We start from the raw sequence: 19,937 nt of genomic DNA on the forward strand, positions 1-19,937 counted from the left end.
GTATCATTACTGTTCTCATTGGCCCCTCACTCACATCCATCAGAAGAGGGAGCCGGGTCACTCTCTGCATGGGGAGGATGAGGAAGGAGATCATGGGCAGGCCCCCGCAGGCGGGTCTCTTTTCGATCTCCTTCAGGACATCTCGGAAAGCTGAGTTGCAGTTCCTGAAAATTAAAGACAAAAACCCTCTTCAAGGACACAGTCATTTGTGGTGCTACCGACATCAGCCTGGCCACAGCATTTCAGATAAATACATCACTAATAGAAGAAAAGACGAGACATCAGGTGTGGACAGGAAAATAGGACAATAATTAAAAACATGCAATTTAAGACTTGGACTGGCTGTCTTCTGAGGGGGTCTACGTCACTAAGGACCCTGGTCCTCATACTTCTTCTAGAACAGAAAACTCTCATCACAGTCCTGAGACTGGAGAGCAGACAGAAGGTAGCAGTATCAACAGAAACAGCAACAGTAGCAACAGATGTCTTCTAGAACAGAAAACTCTTATCACAGTCCTGAGACTTTAGGGCAGACAAAAGGTAGCAGTAGAAACAGAAACAGCAACAGTCGTAACAGACGTGACTTCGGAAGAAACGGACTCTAAGCCTTGTAGATGCTGGAATCTTTTCCCTTCCCTGGCTCATGGTTTGGCTCATTTCAGAGAATCGAACAGAGAGTGGTTGAATTCTGATTTCTTGGAGAAACTGGTAGAACAAGGGTGAATCTCCTCTACTCTTTATTTCTCCCTTTAATTTTTATTGCCATATGTAAGGTTTGTCACTAAAAGTTTCTACACTATTAAAAAATTGTGCTTACTGGCTAATCACATTTTTAACCACGGTATTTGCTAGATAAATATCATTTTTAAACTATATCCTGAGTTTGTGTTTTTGCTATAAAGGATGAGAAAGAATTTGGAACTTAAAATTTAAAAAAGGAAAGAATTTTAAAAATAAATGAGTTTGGGGGAAAGCAAGTATGAGAGCAGGATGAAAACCCATGGATTACAGAGTTAAATTCACCCTCTCTGTTTAACAATCAATAGATTACCTGGAGGCTTGGAGCTTTTCATGAACGGGTATTTTTACCTTTTTTAGCTTTGAAGGAAAAGGAAGCCCTGGGGAACTGCAATCTTCCTACTAGACCTAAATCCTTCCAACAACCCCCATCCCCAACCTGCCCTCAATGGCCTCTTCCCCAGATTGGGAGACCTAAAATAAGTAACAAATGACAGACATTAACAATCATTAAGATTTACAATCATTATCTCCACTGGTCCTCACAACTACCCTGGGAGGTATATGCTATTATTATCTCTATTTTACAGTTGTGGAAACTGAGATAATCTCATTATTTCCCAGAGAACAGGTCTTCTTACAGGGGCCTTTGGGTTTTTCTGCACACCCACCAAAGACAGAGAGGGAGAGGGAAAGGAAGACGCTCACATTCCAAGCCAGCCACAGTAACTTCTGCTGGGCAGCACCTTTGTAATTCATTAAGGGAGCACGGCACTGTAGCCAGAAAGACATGAGTTCAATTCAGGTCCTGTCTCTGAAACGCACTGACTGTATGACCCTGGGAAAGCCACTTAACTAACTTCTCAGCTCTCTCCAGACTATACAACGAGAAGGTGCCAACCTGCATTGGGAGGTGAAGTTTCTCGACCTGGAAATACCCTAAAACGATGCAATCTCAGATCCAAGTCTCTATGCCTACAGATCATTAAACTTACACCCATGTAGGATCCAAATAATCCGACGTTTCTCATCCCTGGATTTCCCCCCACGTTCTTCCTTTATAGATCACCACACCAAAAAGAAAGTGGATACCAGGAATGTGGGCGTGTGAAGGCGTCTACACGTTATTAAGCCAAGGACCTGGGATTTCCTCCATGTGGGAACTCCCTCCAACTCAGATCGTAAACCAGCTATCATTTCTGTTGTTATTGTTTCTCTTCCTTTCCCTTTAATTTAAAGCAAAGAGCAAACAACAAACAACCCAAGAGGTCATTAAAAACAAGGTAGCAGCAGGGACAGCTAGGTGGTGCAGTGGATAGAGCACCGGCCCTGGATTCAGGAGGACCTGAGTTCAAATCCGGCCTCAGACACATAACACTTACTAGCTGTGTGACCCTGGACAAGTCACTTAACTCCACTGCCTAGACAAAAAAAGAAAAAAAACAAAAACAAAAAATAAAAAACAGAAACAAGGTAGCAGAAGCAGGGCCTAGTTTCTCCAATGTGTGTTTTTCAAAGCTAAAAACTGGATAAAAATAAGGACAACATTATTTCATGTCATCCATCTATAAAGAGGGATGTTTGCAGCTAAGACAGGTGGACTGGCACCTGGGCAAAAAAGGCAGGATTTGAACCAGATCTCCCAATGAAGTTGATATGGAGGTGGGCCTGGGCTCTCCCATGCCAGGAGAGTGGAGGCTCTGGCTCACACCCTACCCCAAGCCACGCACAGCCAGCACGGACTGTCTGCTGGTCAGCCAACGGCCCACCTGGCTGAGTCCTGAGGGTTGGCTTAAGGACGATATAATTTCTAGCCACAGCAGCTCAAAGGTCATCCACTAATCTGTAGAGGGCTCAGGATAGGCATTGGTCAAAAGGGTGCCCCCATGGACAAAAACACGGATCCTTGAAACATTGAAGTGGACATAAATACACAAACTTAGACACACACAATGGCGTGTTGGGAAGCATGATGGATTTGGAACTAGAGGGTTTGAATCCCAGACTGGACACTTACTATCTGAGTGACCTTGAGCAAGTCACTGAAAACTCTCTGGGCCTCAATTCCTCATCTACAAAATAAGAGATTTAAACTAGAAAATCTTATGGCCCTAAATTTACCCAAACTAGTCTAATAGAAATGAATTAGATCTAAAAATACATACTCACATGCATACAATGCAATAACACACATACGTATATATGAACACATATACTTAACATGCCTATGTACACATAATCCTTATATGTAGTTACACCAGATACACACAAATCCCTATACACATCCACAAACGTGTGTGTGCCCTTGGGTTCTTCACTGGTGTGTTTGGGTGTGTGTGCATGCATGTGTACATGCATGAACACGTGTGCATCCTGTGCCCCTTGGATGGTCAATCTAATGAAGACTATAGGATCAGAATCATGGTTTTAAATGCACAGAACAAAATCCACAGGTTTGCAAAGGAAACCACTTAGATGTAAATACAATGAAAACCCCAGGTTAAGAACCGCTCATTTATAACATCCAATATATAATAATGTTTATAATATAATGGTCAATTAGCCCAAAATGTTACCAAACCCAAGGTCGCGAGCATGAGGAGTCACCTTTGGACATCCGCCTGGTTCAACCGAGTCAGAGAGCGGAGGGGACCTATCTACCTACTTACCCCAGGTCGCACAGCTGGGGTATTAGCCCCTGGGCAGGTACGCTCACTCCCAGCTCAGGGGCCCTGTCTAGTGTATCCCTCCGCCTCAGTTTACCACCACGTCTCACGGCATAAGCATTCTGGATAAAGGGGAGTCTGCCCCACCCCGTGAGTGTTTCCTTCAGCTGGGACGTTGGGCGGGGCTGGGGGCTGGATGTCTGGACGGGGAGCCCCGCTGCACACTCACATCAGCTTCTGCAGGGTCCTCTGCTGGTAGACCTCGTTGGAGCAGTATGCCACATAGGGATGGAAGTGGTTTAGGGCGTGTTCTTCTAGGATGTCACTAATGTCAGTGACGCAAACATGCTCTTTGTGTCTCTTCTCCAGGTCTTCAAAAAACCTAGGGGAGAAGAGAGGCCATGGACCGATGGTCAAGGATCAGCTGAAGGAGGGGGGCGCATTTAACTGGATAGCAGGAGACTTGGGGAGTTGTCTTCAAGCCTATGCTAAGTGCTTCACAAATGCTGATTCTCACAAAGTGCTATTATGATCTCCATTTTACAGATGGGGAAACTGAGGCAGAGGTTCAATGACTTGCCCAGAGTCACACAACTAGTAAGGATCTGAGGCTGGATTTGCACTCGGGTCTTCCTGAGTCTCTGCCTAATGCTCTATCCACTGAGTCACTGAGACACCTCTTAGGGACACAAGGGGCCAGTCCAATCAACATCTGAAAAAGACTTCACTGAATCCAACCCTCTCCTTTTACATGGAGGAAACTGAGGCACAGAGGAGGGAAGGAGATAGGTCAGGGAGAGAATCAGTCATCAATAATAGTATTTAATTAGTGCTTTTAAGGTTTGCAAAGAACTTTACACAAACCATATCTCACTGGATAACAACCTGAGGGGTAGGTGTTATTATCTCTACTTTACAGATGAGGAAACTGAGGCAGATAGTGGTTTTTAAGGGACCTGGAGTTATCTAAGAGGGTATCTCTATGCTGGTTCCCCCCCAGTCTTTAGGCTTAGTTTCCCCCACCAGGTGTCAAGGTTAAAATGAGCGGATCCTCCAGAAACCACATCCTGGCATTTTCCAAACATAATCTGCTCCCATTTACTTGTCAACTTCTCCAATCGGAATGCAAACTGCTTGAGGGGAGGACCTTTGCCTGCTTACACATGTATTGTTTGTTTACATATGTATTTCCAGTGCACAGGATCTGGGCTTAGTAGGTGCTTGATAAAGCTTCCTTCTGTGTATTGTTTTCCCAATTAGAGAGTAAGCTCCCAGAGGCCAAGGTCTCCTACACAAAGCAGATACATCATAAATGCTTATTGAATTGAGCTGAATTAAATGCTTATTCATCCATTCATCCATCCATCCATGGGCTCCTTAAGAGCAAGGACTATTTCTTCTGTTTCCTATCTCTAGTGCCCAGCAAGCCTCCCTGCACACACCTAATCAACGACCACCGCAGCCCTTCAGTGAGGATGCCTTTGCCCAGCTGGTTATGGCCACAGTGGATCAGGGCCGGGGTCTTAAAAAGATTCAGCTGGAGTCTGCCCCACAGCACAACACACCTGGGCAAGGCCACACCTGAGCATCCATTCTGGCTCTGCCCAAGGTCTCACTGCTACTAAGAAGCGAAAGTGGGTTTGGAATCCAGGCGTCCCAAGGCCCAGGCCCCATGCGTTCTTTAAGCTCTCAGAGAGACCTAGAACCCAGGACCACTGAGGTGCCAGGCCTGACCAAGGATGGAGGGAGCATGGGTTCAGTCCTGTTTATTCTACCCATTTCAGAAAGAGCAGCACTCCCTGAGGGCTGGGACTGGCACTAGTGACCAAGTTAAGTCAAGAAATATTCATCGTGCTAAGATGAAACTGGATGAAAGAATTAGAGATGCTTAGCCTAGGGAAGTGAAGATTCAAATATCTGAATGTTGTGGCCTAGTGGGTAGAGCACTGGGCCTGGAGTCAGAAGACCTGAGTTAAAATCCACCTTCAGACTTTTACCAACTGGGTGACCCTGGGCAAGTCATTTAACCTCTGTCTGTCCTAGTTTCCTCATCTGTAAAATGGGGATAATAATAGCACCTCCCCCTCAGGGTTGTTGTGAGAAAGGATCAAATGAGATAATCATAATGTGCTTTTCAAATCTTAAAAGTGATACATAAATTATTATTATACATTTATATTATTTGTACATTATATATTTATATTATTCTATATTCTCATATGTAATACAATATAAAATAGATAATAGTGTGACTATAAATAACATTATCTATTTATACATTCACATATAATATGCAATATACAATAATCTGAATATATAAATAATATAAATACTATATTTATATCATTTGTTGTAGCTATGTGCCTCACTGCATAATGTGCCGGGCCTATAATCAGGAAGATTCATTTTCCCGAGTTCAAATCTGGCCTGAAACACTTATTAGTTGTGTGATCCTAGACAAGTCACCTAACCCTGTTTGCCTCAGTTTCCTCATCTGTAAAATGAGCTGGAGAAGGAAATGGCAAACCACTCCAGTATCTTACCAAGAAATCCCCCAATGGGGTCACAAAGAGTTGGACACAACTGAAAAAAAATAAAATGGATCAATACTATTATTATTTTAAGGAAGAAATTTTACCTTTCCTGCTTATCTTAGAACCTTGAGTATGACCCAAGACAAGTCATTTCCTCTCTGTAAGGAAGTGGTTGGACAAGATTATTTCTAGGGTCTCCTGAAGCTCTGAAATTTCATGCTCTGAGGCCCCTCCCAGCTCTGACATTCCCTGTTCTAGGGCCCCTCCCAGCTCTGACATCATATGACTTTATGATTTTCTATTAAAAAAAAAATAAAGATGCTTTCCAATGTCCCTGGGAACACTTCACTGCTGGAATAATTGTGAGCCACAGGGATGACGGCACAGTCTAGAGCTGGAAGGAACCCTAGAGGTCACAGGGTCCTATCCCCTCCTTTTAAATTTGAGGAAACTGAGCCCTAGAGTAGGAGGATGCAGCCCAGAGGATTTGAACCCGGGTCCCAGGACTCCAGAGCCAGGGTTCCTCCTCCTGGTGCTCTCTGCCTCCCCAGTCCTCCCTTCATGGCCACCCCACGCCAGAGAGGGAAAGCCCCTGGTCTGCCAAGGCCGCCTCCCCATGGGGTCTGCTCAGAGGCACCGCCCGGGACAGACCAGCGCCAGCCCGACCCCGGAAGCTCTGGGCTTCCCTTTTCCATTCTGCCGTTGACAAGGCTAAGGAAAACACTCTCCTGTCCCCAGTGGGTGTGGTGGCAGGGAACCAGAGAACCGGAATTTGAAACTCTTCCTTCCCCGGCATGTCCAGCCCCGCCCAGAACAAACAGGGCTCCAGAACAAATACTAGATTAAGGAGGGAGAGGTCATTCCTGGGGAGTCCAGGGGCACGGGGGGGGGGGGGGGGGCAGAGGTCAGCCTCGGCTGGAAGCATCTGAAAGAAAGTCTGCTTCTCTGTCACCTGGATCCTCCTCCTGAGGGAGGGAGAGAATGAGAGAAGGAGGGAAGGAAAGGAGAGAGGGAGAGAGGGAGAGATGGAGGGAGGGAAGGAAGGAGGGAGGAAGGGAAGAAAGAATAAAGGAGGATGGGAGGGAATGAAGGGAGGCAGGTGAGAAGGAAGGAGGGATGAGTGAGGGAGAGAAGGAAAGAGGGAGGGAGGGAGGAAGGAAGAGCCCTGAGGCTGCCTCCACTGTCCATCAGATAAAGCTGCAGACCTCAGCGTGTCCTGGGGAATAGCCCCTGATCCACAAAGCAGGCAATGGTCCTGCTTGGCCCCTGGGTTCAGGACAGAGTGACTGCACAGACAGTGAGACGTTAAGGGACAGAGCGTCTGAACGGCGCCAGCAGAGGTGTGGGTCCAAAGGCCGCGCCTGTGCACGGACAGGTCCCTCCTGCTCTTCCTCTGTAAAACCTGAGCTCCGAGGCCGCTGTGGGAGGCTCACATATCAGGCCCATTAAGCGCTTTGTGAACCTCCACAGGGAAATATGGCTTACTACTATTGATTAGGTTTCATTTTGCTCCAGAGCTCGCCGGGCATGGTGAGATGGCAATGAGTTGAGAGTCAGAGGACCTGGGTTTGACCCTGGCCAAGGCGACGTCCCCTCTCTGGGCCTCAGTGTGTCGGCTACATGGCCAGGCGGCCCCTTCCAGCTCTGTGATCTGGTATACCGAGGACCCTAACCCCCACCCCAAAACCATTAGAGTGAATCAGTGAAGATGTGTTTAACACCTACTAAGTGCCAGGCCCTTTGGAGGTACTAAAAATTTCTATGGGCGCAGTGGATACAGCCCTGGGCCTGAAATTAGGAAGAACAGAGTTCAAATCTGTCCTCAAACCCTTCCAAGCTGTGCGACCCTGGGCAAGTCACTGCAGCCATTTGCCTCAGTTTCCTCATCTGTTAAATGGAGATAATAACACAATATAATAACAACAACGATAATAATAATGTGAAACAACTTAGAGTCATCATGAGGACCAACTGAGATAATAATTGTAAAGAATTCTGCAAACATTAAAGGCTTTCTTTAAATGCTAGAGATTATTAATGCAAATAAGCTCTGCAAGGGCAGGAACTGTTTCTCTCCATCTCCATCTCCTCAGCACCAAGAGCAGCACCTCTGCACACAGTAGGCACTTAGTAAGTGTTTGATTGGACTTTTATTTGATAACGATAAAGTAATTCCTTAGGTAGGCGTGGTGAGGACACGCCCCCCCCGCCCCCCCCCAGCTTACTCAGGCAATCCAGAAACACAACCGTGCTGGGGCAAGCTTCCTTGTGAGTGCACAGAAACATGCATGAGCATGTGTGTGCACACACACATACTCACACGACATGCGTGCCCTGATTCTGAGAACTCCTTCCTTTGGGAATCCCTGCAGAGATGAGAATCTCTGCGCTGTTCCTTGGGTGCAAAGGTCTCAGAGGCCCAGGAGGTTCATGGAAGCAAAGTGGGGGGATGGGGAGGAGAGGAGAGAAATGCAGCCCTCTGGGATCCCTCAGCAGACCGGGCCAAAGGGTGTGTGTGTGCGTGTGTGCGTGCGTGTGTGTGTGTGACGTGTCTTCCCCACCCCATCCCATATCACCCTGTGGGGTGGGACAGGCTCAGGGGCATTAGCAGAGGGCACTGGCAGCCTGAGGAGGCTGGGGGGAGGCCTGGCTCTCCTGGAGGCAGCGGATGTCGCCTCCTGGGGGAAGGAGAATGAGCAGCGCTCTCCCCTCCCACCTGCCTCCAGGTGAGGGTTCTTTAAGGAGCCCAGGCACCAGAGACAGTGAGTGCTCTATGGGGCAAAGCTGGAGGCCAGGGACCTGCGTTCAAATCCCGGCACTAACGCTCGCTAGCCACGCATCGGTGAGCAAGGACGACAGATCTGAGAGAAGGAAGGTCTGTCTCACCCAGCTCCTTCACTTGACACATAAGGAAACTGAGTCTCAGAGGTGGAGTTGATCAAGGAGCCCCAGTAAGGGGCAGGGCCAGGATTCAACCTTGGGGCCTCTGGCTCCAAGTTCAAGTTTTTTCCAAGTACCCTACTGTCCTTCCTTTAATCTTTCTGAGCCTCAGGCTTCTCCTCTGGAAAATTACAGAGAAAGAAACCGAGGCCCAGAGACCTCAGACCGAGAGCTGGCAGAGGACATCCATTTGTTTGTTGTTCAATCATGTCTGACTCACAGAGACTCCATTTGGGGTCTTCTTAGCAGGGGTACTGCAATAGTTTGCCATTTCCTTCTCCAGCTCATTTTACAGACAAGGAAACCGAGGTAAACAGGGCTAAGTGACTTGTCACCCAACTACTGAGTGTCTGAGGTTGGATTTGAACTTGGGTCTTCCTGACTCCAGGTCCGATGCTCTATCCACTGTGCCAACTAGCTGCCCACCCCCCCTTGCTTACAGAAGAAACCAAGGCTCAGAGACATCGTAGATTTAGAACTGAAAGGGACCCCAGGGAGCATTTTACAACCTCATCATTTTACAGAGGAAGATGCCTAGACAAGAGTCACAAAACTAGTATCAGACCCAGGTCTTCTGAATCCCAATTCCAGGGAGCTTTCCACTTGCCATCATTTTCTCTCTCTGGGCCTCAGTTTCCTCAACTGTAAAATGGGTATAAGAATTCTCACGCCTTCCCCCTCAGGGGGCTGTTATATTTATAAACCTTTAGGCATCACAGAGGGATGAGCCGATATTTTAAGGTCATTATTATTATTATCGTTGTTGTTATTACAGTGTCTACCCAAGAACGAAAGGCCTCAGCCCACGATCTGATTCCCAGCCTCCGCATCTCCCCAGAGCTCCCTTGGGCACAGGAGACACGGCCAGAGTGCACGCCAGCTCACTTTCCACTACAATGCTTCAGGGGAATTCTGGAGACGCTCCAGCTGTTTGGGGGACAGGCCAATTTCTGAGGCTGAAGCTTGGAAGGGTGACCTTGGCCCCTCCTCCAGTCCTGCCCTCCAGATGTCTCTGTCTGCGGCCTCATCCATCCTCCCCACTGCTGTCAAACGATGGCGCTGACTGCGTCACTGCCCTGCCCAACAATCTCCCTGGCGCCTCTAGGATCTGGTACAAACTCCCCCCCCGCCTTAGCCTTCCCAGTCCGGCTCCCTCTCGCACTCTGCGTTCCAGGCAAAACCGGCCAGCTCCCGGCCGCCTGTGCTGGACACCCCATTTCCCACCTCCACACCTTTGCATGTCTCCCTCATCACCTCCAACCCCTGGAAGCCCTCACTTCTTGAGAGTTCAGCTCACGAGCTAACGTTCTACAGGAGGCTTTTCCTGGTCTCCTAGGTGCCAGTCCTTCAGCTCCCTCCCCACTCTCCCCTTGCAAGTTAATTGGTATTTACTCTACATGTACATCTCTCTCCCTCTCCATACACAAACACACACACACACACACACACACACACACGGTGCGCGCTTGCTTTTCTGGATCTCACTCTGTTTTCTCAAACAGGGGGGCAGGAGAGGAATGAGAATGGGTCCAAACTGGGTACCTGGTTTTGCCCCCAAGTCTCACCTACCCAAAGTGATTTTCCTAAAGTCCGAGTCTGAACGTCACCCTCTTCTCATTAAAGTCCAGTGGCTCCCTATTACCTCTATGATCAAACATAAAATCCCCTATTTGGCATTTAAAATCAATCAATAAACATTTATTAAGCACTTACTATGTGCCAGGCACTGTGCCAAGTGCTGGGGATACAAAAAGAGGCAAAAGACAGTCCCTGCCCTCAGGGAGCTTCCGATCTAATTGAATGAAAAAACAAACCACAAGTCTTTATCAACTGACTTCTTCCCATTTCTCCAGTCTTCTAACCTCTTATCTCTCTACCGCATACTCTACAAACCAGCAATACTGGCATTCTTGCTCTTCTCCACACACTATCTCCCAACTCCACACCTTTGCACTGGCTGTTTTCCACACCTGGTGTGCCTTTCCTCCTCTTCTCCACTGCCTGACTTCCTCAGCCTCCTTCAGAACTCGGCTTAAATACCTTCTACAAGAGGCCTTTCCGGGTCTCCCTTAACACTACTACCTTCTTCTGAGACGACCTCCAATTTACACATAGAGCTTGTCTGTACCTAGCTGTTTGCGTGTTTGTCCCATTAGACTGTAAGTTCCCTGAGGCTAGGCACTGTGTTTTTGCATTTCTCTGTATCCCCAGGTATTAGCCCAGTGCCAGGCACATAGCAGACATCTGTTAATAGCCCCAGCAGGAAAGCAGGGAACACTTCTGGACACAGGGAGTGTCCCAGCTGTCTGGCCAGAACCTCCCCCCTCCAAGGGCCGGCACAGTGGCCAGGGCCCTCCTCCACTTCCTGGTGATGCAACCTGAGCTGAGCCTGGGCAGGCCTGGGGGCAGTGCCACTGGACACCGGTGCTGGGCTAAACCTGACCCCAGACCTGCAACTTGAGGCTGGCTGGTTGGAGCCCCGGCCTGAGAGCCTGCTCACCCGGGGCTCCCATCCTAGCCTGGCTGGCCCTCCCTGGCCCACCCTCTGTGCTTCGGCTTCCTTGCTCTGCACCTCTTTCCTTCCCTCTCTCTCCAGACTCCAGGAGGACAGAGGAGGAGCAGCTATCTGTCCAGAGAAGGCCTTGAGCCCTTTGGAAAGACGTGGTGGCATCTAGTTTATTATTAAAAAGAACCAGGAGCGCTTTCTAAGGTGGCCAGAGCTCACAGGCAGAGTGACGCCTGGCATCGTACGGGGCCAACCACAGCCAACAAAGTCCGGCCATTCCAAAGCCACCCGAGACTGAGTATCCCCCCACAGGCTGCAAAGAACTGACCGCATCGCCAGGGACGGGCAACACGCAGCACGGCTTTAATCCTCCAAACTCTGCCATGCGACGTGCCCTGTTCCGGCCTGCCTACCCCGCAAGGGCTCCCAGCAGGGACTCTGGTTTACCAAACCTTGTTCCCTGCTGAGTCAGAACACTGAGGTTCTAAGTGACCATCACTGGTGATCCCAGAAGACTGGAGAGAAGGAGCGGCCAGTGAGCACTGAGCTTGGGGGCGTGAGGAGGGGCCTGAAAGCACAGAAGGGGTGCAATAACAGCTTTGGTGCAGGCTGGTTCTTGACCCTTAGATTTCAGGGATCTGTGAACTTGGATGGGAAAGAGTTACATCTATTATTCTCACTAACTTCTAACTGAAGTTGAGCATTTCCTTCAACTGATTAAAAAACCATGACTGAGGGGCAGCTGGGTGGCATGGGTGATAGAGCACTGGCCCTGGAGTCAGGAGGGTGTGAGTTCAAATCTGGCCTCAGACACTTACTAAGCTGCGTGACCCTGCGCAAGTCACATAACCCTGACCGCCTCCAAACAAACAAACAAACAAAACCATGATTGTGAAGAGGTGTCCCTAGGCTTCACCAGCCTGCCAAAGGGGTCCATGACCCAGGAAAGGTTAAGGACCCCTGGTCTAGTCCAAGCTCCTCTTTTTACAAATGAGAAAACTGAGGCCCTGAGGGTGGAGGGGGTGGATGAGAGACCTGACAAAGTGGGAGTGCCCAGGACTGGCCCCCAGATCTCCGAGGAACCTCGACTTGGAACTGGAAGGGGCTTTAGAGTTCATTTAGTCCAACCCCTTTATTTCAGAGCTGAGGAAACTGAGGCCCAAAGAGGGGATGCAGTTTGCTCAGAGCCACCCAGGAGTTCGAGAGCAGAAGGAAGATTCGAATCCCAAGCCTGTGACTCTTGAGTTCTGAATTCTCACCCCGAGGTCAAGCTGTCTCCCACCTGGACCTCTTGGGCCATGGGAGTTCAGATGTGCTGGTTACTGGTTCCCTGCCAGACAGCACAACCTGATGGGAGGTGAGGTGCTTCAGAGGGTCTGGGTTTGAATTTTACCACCACTTAGTACTTGTGGGACCTTGGGTAAGTCACTTAACCTTTGTGGGCCTTGGCTTCCTCCCACCTCTCTAGAACTCCCCAGTGGGCACCATGGCCCTGCTGGGCTGTCTGCAGGTGCCCAAGGGCAGGAAGATGGGAACTCACTTCTGGCTGGCCCCCTGGACATCCACGATGTTGGAGAAGAGGTGGTGATGCTCCATCTGGGTCATGGTCCCCCTCAACTCCTTGGACCTCAGGAACTCAGTCACCAGGGTCTTCAGGCTGTGCAGGTAGGAGAACTCTGAAGTGACGATCTCAAAAATCGCCTGCGTGCCCGATGGCATGGGGAGGGAGAGAGAGAGGGAAGGGGGGAGATGGGGGAGTGGGGAGAGATACATGGAATGGGAGAGGGAGAGACAAGATGAGGAGGAAAAGAGAGAAAGAAAGAGAGGGAGAGATGAGATGGTGGAGAGGGATGAGAGGAAGAGAGAGATGGGGGAGGGGAGAGATGAGATGGGGGAGGGGAGAGATGTGATGGGGAGAGGAAAGAGATATATGAAATGGGGGGGAGAGATGATGGGGAGGAAAAGAAAAAGAAAGGGAGGGAGAGATGAGATGGTGAAGAGAGGGATGAGAGGAAGAAAGAGAGATGGGGGAGGCAGAGAGATGAGATGGGGAGAGGAAAGAGAGAAAGAAAGGGAGGGAGAGATGAGATGGTGGAAAGAGGGATGAGATGAGGAGTGAGAGAAAGAGAGAGATGGGGGAGGGAGAGAGAGAATGGAGGAAGGGAGAGATGAAAGGGGGAGGGAGAGACAGATGGGGAGATACGGGAAGGAAAGATGGAGAGGGAGACAGTCAAGAGAAAGGGGGAAGGGACAGGGGTGAAGGGTCGAGGTAAGAAGTAGAGAGATGCCACGTACAGACACAGAGACACACAGAGGAAGCCCATCAGTCAGTCGGTCACACACCATGGGGATGGAGGACCAAGCACATGAGACAGGCAGGGCTTGGAAAAGGTCCCTTCCCCTACACTTTTCGTTAGGCAGGACACTGCATCTACTGTGGGCCGCTGCCCATGGAGGAAGGGACGTGGGGAGAGCTCGTCTGTGGGGGAGAACAAAGGCTCAGGAAGGGAAGTCCCATTCTCAGAGGAAAGGTAAAGGCAGCTCGTGATGAGGAGAGAAAGCCAAGGGGAGCCTTCATCCAGGAAGGCCTGAGTGTGGGGAAAGGTGGAGGCAGCTAGGAGGCACAACAGGATGGACTTGGGGTCAGGAAGACCCAAGAGTTCAAATCTAGCCTCAGATGTTTGCTAGCTGTGTAACCTAGGTAAATTCCTCAACCTCTTTCTGCCTCAGTTTCCTCATCTGTAATATGGTAATAATAACAGCATGTACTTCCCAGGGTTGTTGTGAAGATTAAATGAGATGATTGTACATCAATTCACAGACCTTAATGTGATATATAAATATTAGCTAACGAAGATGATGATGAAATCTGGCCTCCCTCATTCTCTCTCTCTCCAGGGGACTCAGGGGTGGCAGAGGAGAGAAGCGGGGCTCAGTGTTATTAAGGGAATAAGTCCAAGATCTGTAACTACCTCAGCATAGGGAATTCAACTGGGAAAACACCTGGGAAAATGCTAAAACAGCTCACAACCCATCTGTGACTTAGACAAATCTTGGGAAAAACCTAGGGCTCTGAAGGAGTTAAACGACCTGTCCAGGGTCACAGCAAAGTACATGTCAGAGGCAAAGAATTGAACCTGGGTCAACCTGACACTAAGGCCCAACCCTTAACTCACTACATCACATTACTTGACTCCATGGTATTAATTAAGCTTAATCACAGGCACCTGATAGGATTCCAATGCTACACCTTGAGGCTGGCCAGAGCCCTGGCCTGATTCATCTCCCACCTCCCCTCAGCCCTGCCATCCCCCCACCCCTACCCCCTCCTCTTTCCCTCCCTTTTCTGTCTCTGTCTGTCTCTCTCCCTCCCTGTCTCTCTCTCTCTCTGTCCACCCCCCCCATCAGATGAACAAATAAGAGGTCATCTTTCCTCTCAGAGGTAGAAAGCAATCACGCAGCAAAGGGGCATCCAGCATCTGTTAGCTTTCATCTGGGGAGGCCGCAGAAAACACCTGCCAGGGCCACCCTTACCTCTTGCCGCTTTCGCTCCTCAGGGGACAGCTGATCCAGAATTCCAGATTCCACGACCTGAGGAACACAGAGACACAAGTGGCGTGAGCTCCCGCTGTGTAAGGAAGCCAGGATCAAGGACAAGGGCTGGAGGTAAGGCCAGGACCAGGACTGGCTGGGAAAAAAAGCCTTCACAGTCTGGCTAACCCTCTCCTTTCCCGGCTGATTTCCCATTATCCCTCCTCACACACTTGATATTCTAACAAAACTGCTTCCTATCCCCACAATTCCATGTCCAACCTCTGGACCTTTGCTAATCCCATGCTCTCCCTCCTTATCCTGCCTCTCAGAATTCCCATCCCCCTTTAAGTTAGCCCAAGCGCCAACCTCAACACGTCTTTCCCAATACCTCCTGTCGTTGGCAATCCCTCCCTCAAATGACTTTGTAATTTGGCCCAGTCCCACGTGAATGAGGAATTCCCTGAAGAGATGCATTATGTAGATTTATACGCCATATTTACATTGGAATGGGACCAATGACCATACTTTACATGATTTCAACCTCAAACAGTGAATATGTGAATATATGTGACCACTTGCAGGGATTCATTATTCACGCCAATCAGGACCTGGCTTCATTTCCTTATCTGTGTCTATAACAGACTGTAAGCTCCCGAGGGCAGGGACTGTCATTTTCTGTATGTGTATCTCCTTCCCCTGTCTCAGTGTCTGGCACATAGTAGGTACTTAATCAATGCTAGCTGTTAGTTTGGATTATTTATATATTTGAGTATATTCTGTACCCTGCCTCTCAAGAGCTCCCAGTGAGGGACGGCAGTCTTTGTATCTTCACCACCTAACAGCGTCCCTAGCACACAGTAGGAGCTCAATGAAAGCGATTCTGTGGGCTCTAGGTTAAGGTTAAGCACAGACCAGAGGGGAAAAGAGTAAGATGCAGGCAGACCATAGAGGAGGCCGAGGCCAGAGTCCTGGGGAGGGCCTGGGAGTGGAGATAAATGAACATTCTTAAGACAGGTGGTGGAGGCAGTGAGACCTAGAAACTGGCTGGCTAGAGTCACGAAAGCCCAGGAGGCTGCCAACCTAAGCGCCTGGCAGGATGCCAGAGGGACGTTAGGATCGGGCGAGTTTACGGGGTAAAGGTCACGAGTCCGCACCAAGGGGCTCCTGAAACACTTCAGTCTGGGAACAACTGGCCTGGGACCCCACCCGGGTCGACACCCAGAACAAAGGAAGGCCAAATAGGGCCCAGGCCGGCTTGGCACATGGGCCTCCCTGCGGAGGCAGGGCAGTGCCTCCCTGGAACGAGTCTTCCTGGGCTGGCCCGCCCACCCGCAGCTGCAGGTGGGACACTTGCCCAGATCCAAATGGCTGAGCCAGCACTTGGGCCTCGTAAAGGTCTGCTGCTACGCATTCCTTGCTCAGGCCACGCGCTCCCGTGGGCACTGCCCACCCTGAACGCTCTTCCCCTCCCCCACACCCCTGGTCATCAGACGAGATCTGGAGCGGGCAGAGGAGATAGCAAAGTCCAACCCTGTCCTCAGACCCGATGAGGAAACCAGGGTCCAGACAAACTGGGTGACTCAGTGTCAGAGCTGAGATTTGAGCCCAGGTCCTCAGATTATTCACTGGACCTTCTACTATACACCATGGGGAGAGAGAGGAGAGAAAGGAAAGGGAGGGGAGAAGGGAAAAGGAGGGAAGGAAGGAGAGGAGAAGGGAGAAAGGAGGGAATGGGTGAAGAAGAAAAGGAAGAAAGAGGGGAGAGGAGGGGAAAATGAGGAGAGAAAGGAGGGAAAAAGAGAAGGGGAAAATGAGAAGGGCTAAGGAGGAAAGAGGAGAAGGGGTAAATGAGAAAGTGGGAAGGAAGGAAGGAGAGAAGGAGGGAGGGAAGAGAAGGGGGAAATGAGAAGGAGGGAAGGGGGCAAGAAAGGGAAGATCACGAAGAAAAGGGCAGAGATAGACGGTGTCAAAGGAAACTGAGATCAGGCAGTGAGACCTGGGAGGATTTTGAGGGGTTGCCCTGGTTCTATCTGCATGTTCTCCTCTGCTGTTGGAGACTGAAGGAAGCCAGTGGTGTGAGAGCGAACATGGGCAGGAAGGCGAGCCAAAGCTGAAATCCCCTTTTCTCTGGGGAGTACAAGGGAGGCGGTGTAGGGCACGGTTACTGGCCAGTCCTCCCCCACTGGCCTTCCTGCACTGCCAGGTGAGTCAATGCCTCTTGGGGCATCTCCAAAGCCTCCCAGGGATGGCCCCACCCCACCCTGCCCCGCCCAGGCTGCTGCCACCTAGGTGCCCTCTCTGCCCGAGGGCCATCTTGGAAGCTGACTGACCGCCTACCCAGCTTGGCTCGTGACTTGGCACACACACCCAGCCCTTGGGGGACTGGGGCAGCCAACCTGGGGGGATGCATGGGGGGAACCTTCCTGTGATGGCATGGGAAACTCCTTCTCTGCCCAGGGGTATTTACTCACAGCTTCCTGCCTGTGCTGGCACGGGAGGGGGCAGGAAGGGGGGCGGCTGGGGAGATACCAGCAGGATACCCAGCTCTGATTCAGTGAATCAGGACGGAAGCAAGGCCGCCAGGGAGGAGGAGCCCAGGGGCTCCAGACCCAAGTCATGGGCTCATAATGAGAACAGGGACTACAGACATCAATACAGAAGTCCCAGCTAAGACCTCATCTTTCACAGGAAGCCTTTCCACCCCCTTCCCTCTGCTCATTATTTCCTATTTATCCTCTCTATAGCCCTGCTTTGTATACACTTACTGCACGCTGTCTCCCCTACTAGATTACAAGCTCCTTCAGGGCAGGGACTATCTGTCTTTTGCCTTTTTTTGTTCCCTACTCAATGTTTAGCACAGTGCTTGGCACACAGATGGTGCTTAATAAATGTTTGCTGAACTAAATTCTCTCCTTTTTTGTCCTGCAGAGAAATTTTAGTAACTTTCTCACTAAGCCTTTCATCACAAGATTGTGGATTTGGAGGCAGAAAGGACAGCGAGGTCATCTAGTCTAAACAATCTCTTTATTTTTACAGAGAGGGGAAACTGAGGCAGAGACTAGATTTGAGCCTATACCATCTGACTCTAAGGTGCTTAATAAATGTTTAATGATTGCCTGATTCAAATCCCACCTTTAACACATATTAGAGGGTAATGTTGGCCCCATCAGCCAACGTCTCTGAGCTCCGGCTTCCTGTCTGTAAAATGGGCCTAATGACCTGTCATTCGTACCCCACAGAGTGATCATGCGTATGGACCTTTTCTGCAAACCTCAAAGGCCAATATAACACGTCATGCATGCAGGGACAAAGTGTCAGCCTGTTAGGGCTGGAAATAGGCCCGAGAGAGAGTCGCTGCCCTGAAAAAGCTCACAATCTAATGGGGGAGACAACAAGCAGACATACGTATGTTCAAACAAACCATACACGAAGAAAAATCTCAGAGGGAAGCCATTAGCATTAAGGGAGACTAGAAGAAGCTTCCTGCAGAAAGTGGGATTTCAGCTGGGACCTGAAGGCAGCCAGGAGGCAGACATGAGGAGGCAGAGTGTCCCATGGCTTTGGGGATCTGCCTAGATATCAAAAATCAGCTCAAGTTCGTAAGGTACTTTGAGCCTCTCAACTACCCCGAGAGGTAATGGTCATCTCTATCCCCATTTTCCAGGTGAGGAAACTGAGGATGAAGGAGGTTAAATGAAGTGACTTCCTCAGGGTGACCCATGGAGAAGTGCCAGAGGTGGGATTTGAACCCAAGGTTTTCTTTTTTTTTTGTTTTTTTTGAGATAATCGGGGTTAAGTGACTTGCTTAGGGTCATACAGCTAGTAAGTGTCTGAAGCCACATCTGAACTCGGGTCCTCCTGACTCCAGGGCTAGCACTCTATCTACTGTGCCACCTAGCTACCCCAAACCCAAGTATTTCTAACTCCATATGTGGCACTCCAGTCACTGACTACACTACTCTCTCTTTTAATAGACCAGGCTACCTTTCTTGGAGTACAGAAGCACATTAACTTCCCCGGGACTCAGTTTCCCCCTCTGTAAAAATTAGGAGTTCAACTGAATCAAACTGGATCAAAGTTTTCTTCCAGTTCCAGATTTATAAACCCCTCATCCCTCTGGGCCTCAGTTTCCCCATCTATAAAATGAGGGGGTCAGTCTAGATGACTGTGAAGGTCCTTTCCAGCTGTGAATCTATGAACCACATTCTCATTCTCTCTCTCTCTCTCTCCTCTCAAAAACACCCAGAGTCAACCCCTTTTCCCTGGACAATTAACCTGCAGATGCTACCTAGGCTTACCTGAGCAGGTGATTAAAAAAGCAACAGGACCGCTGAATTAGTAAATAAAACTAGGAAGGAGCTGTTTTTTTTAAATCAGTAAAACATATAAATCGTCAGCTAATTTGATGAAAAAAAGAAGGAAAACCAAGTTGCCAATATCAAAAATGAAAAAGGAGTATATAATACATAAAGGAGTATAATACATAAAGAAGAAATAAAAGATATTATTTGAAACTATTCTATCCAATGATGTGATGATATGAGCAACAACTCACATGATGTAAATGAAAATTTACAACAATATAAAATACTCGGATGAGCAGAAGAAAGAGAGAATTTAAATAACCAAATTTCAGAAAAACAAACTGAACAAATCTTAAATGAACTCCCAAAGGAAAAAAAAAAGAACAACTCCAGCACCATATGGATTCACAAGTGAATTCTATCAGCATTCAAAAACCCCAATTAATTGCAATATTAGATTGTTTACCAAAATAGCAAAAGGGACTCTACTAAATTCTTTCTATGACACAATTATGGTCTTGATGCCTAAGCCAACAAGAGTTAAAACAGAAAAAAAAACAAACAAAAAACTACAGACCACTATCTCTAATAAATACTGATGCAAAAACTTTAAATAAAATATTAGCAAAGAGCTTATGACAACGTCTCACCAAGCTGGATTTATACCAGTAATGCAAAGCTGGTTTGCAAAAAAAAAAAACTAATTTAGCCATAT

The 19,937-nt window shown here is 48.9% G+C and overlaps 1 protein-coding gene across 2 annotated transcripts in view; it reads right to left on the reverse strand.

The window, feature by feature from the left end:
• The window catches only part of LOC114029497 (rho guanine nucleotide exchange factor 16-like), a 70,110-nt gene that overhangs the window by 17,821 nt on the left and 32,352 nt on the right, over positions 1-19,937 (reverse strand). For both annotated transcript variants that reach the window (XM_027843966.1, XM_027843965.1), the window contains exons 5-8: positions 14,919-14,975; positions 12,925-13,085; positions 3,634-3,786; positions 35-164 (exon numbers count right to left, since the gene is read on the reverse strand). In XM_027843966.1, coding sequence (XP_027699767.1) covers positions 35-164; positions 3,634-3,786; positions 12,925-13,085; positions 14,919-14,975 — 501 coding nt within the window. The remainder of the gene's footprint in view (positions 1-34; positions 165-3,633; positions 3,787-12,924; positions 13,086-14,918; positions 14,976-19,937) is intronic.

This window comes from Vombatus ursinus, unplaced genomic scaffold (assembly GCF_900497805.2).
Source record: "Vombatus ursinus unplaced genomic scaffold, bare-nosed wombat genome assembly UNPS02014932.1, whole genome shotgun sequence".
Classification (NCBI taxonomy): Eukaryota; Metazoa; Chordata; class Mammalia; order Diprotodontia; family Vombatidae; genus Vombatus; species Vombatus ursinus.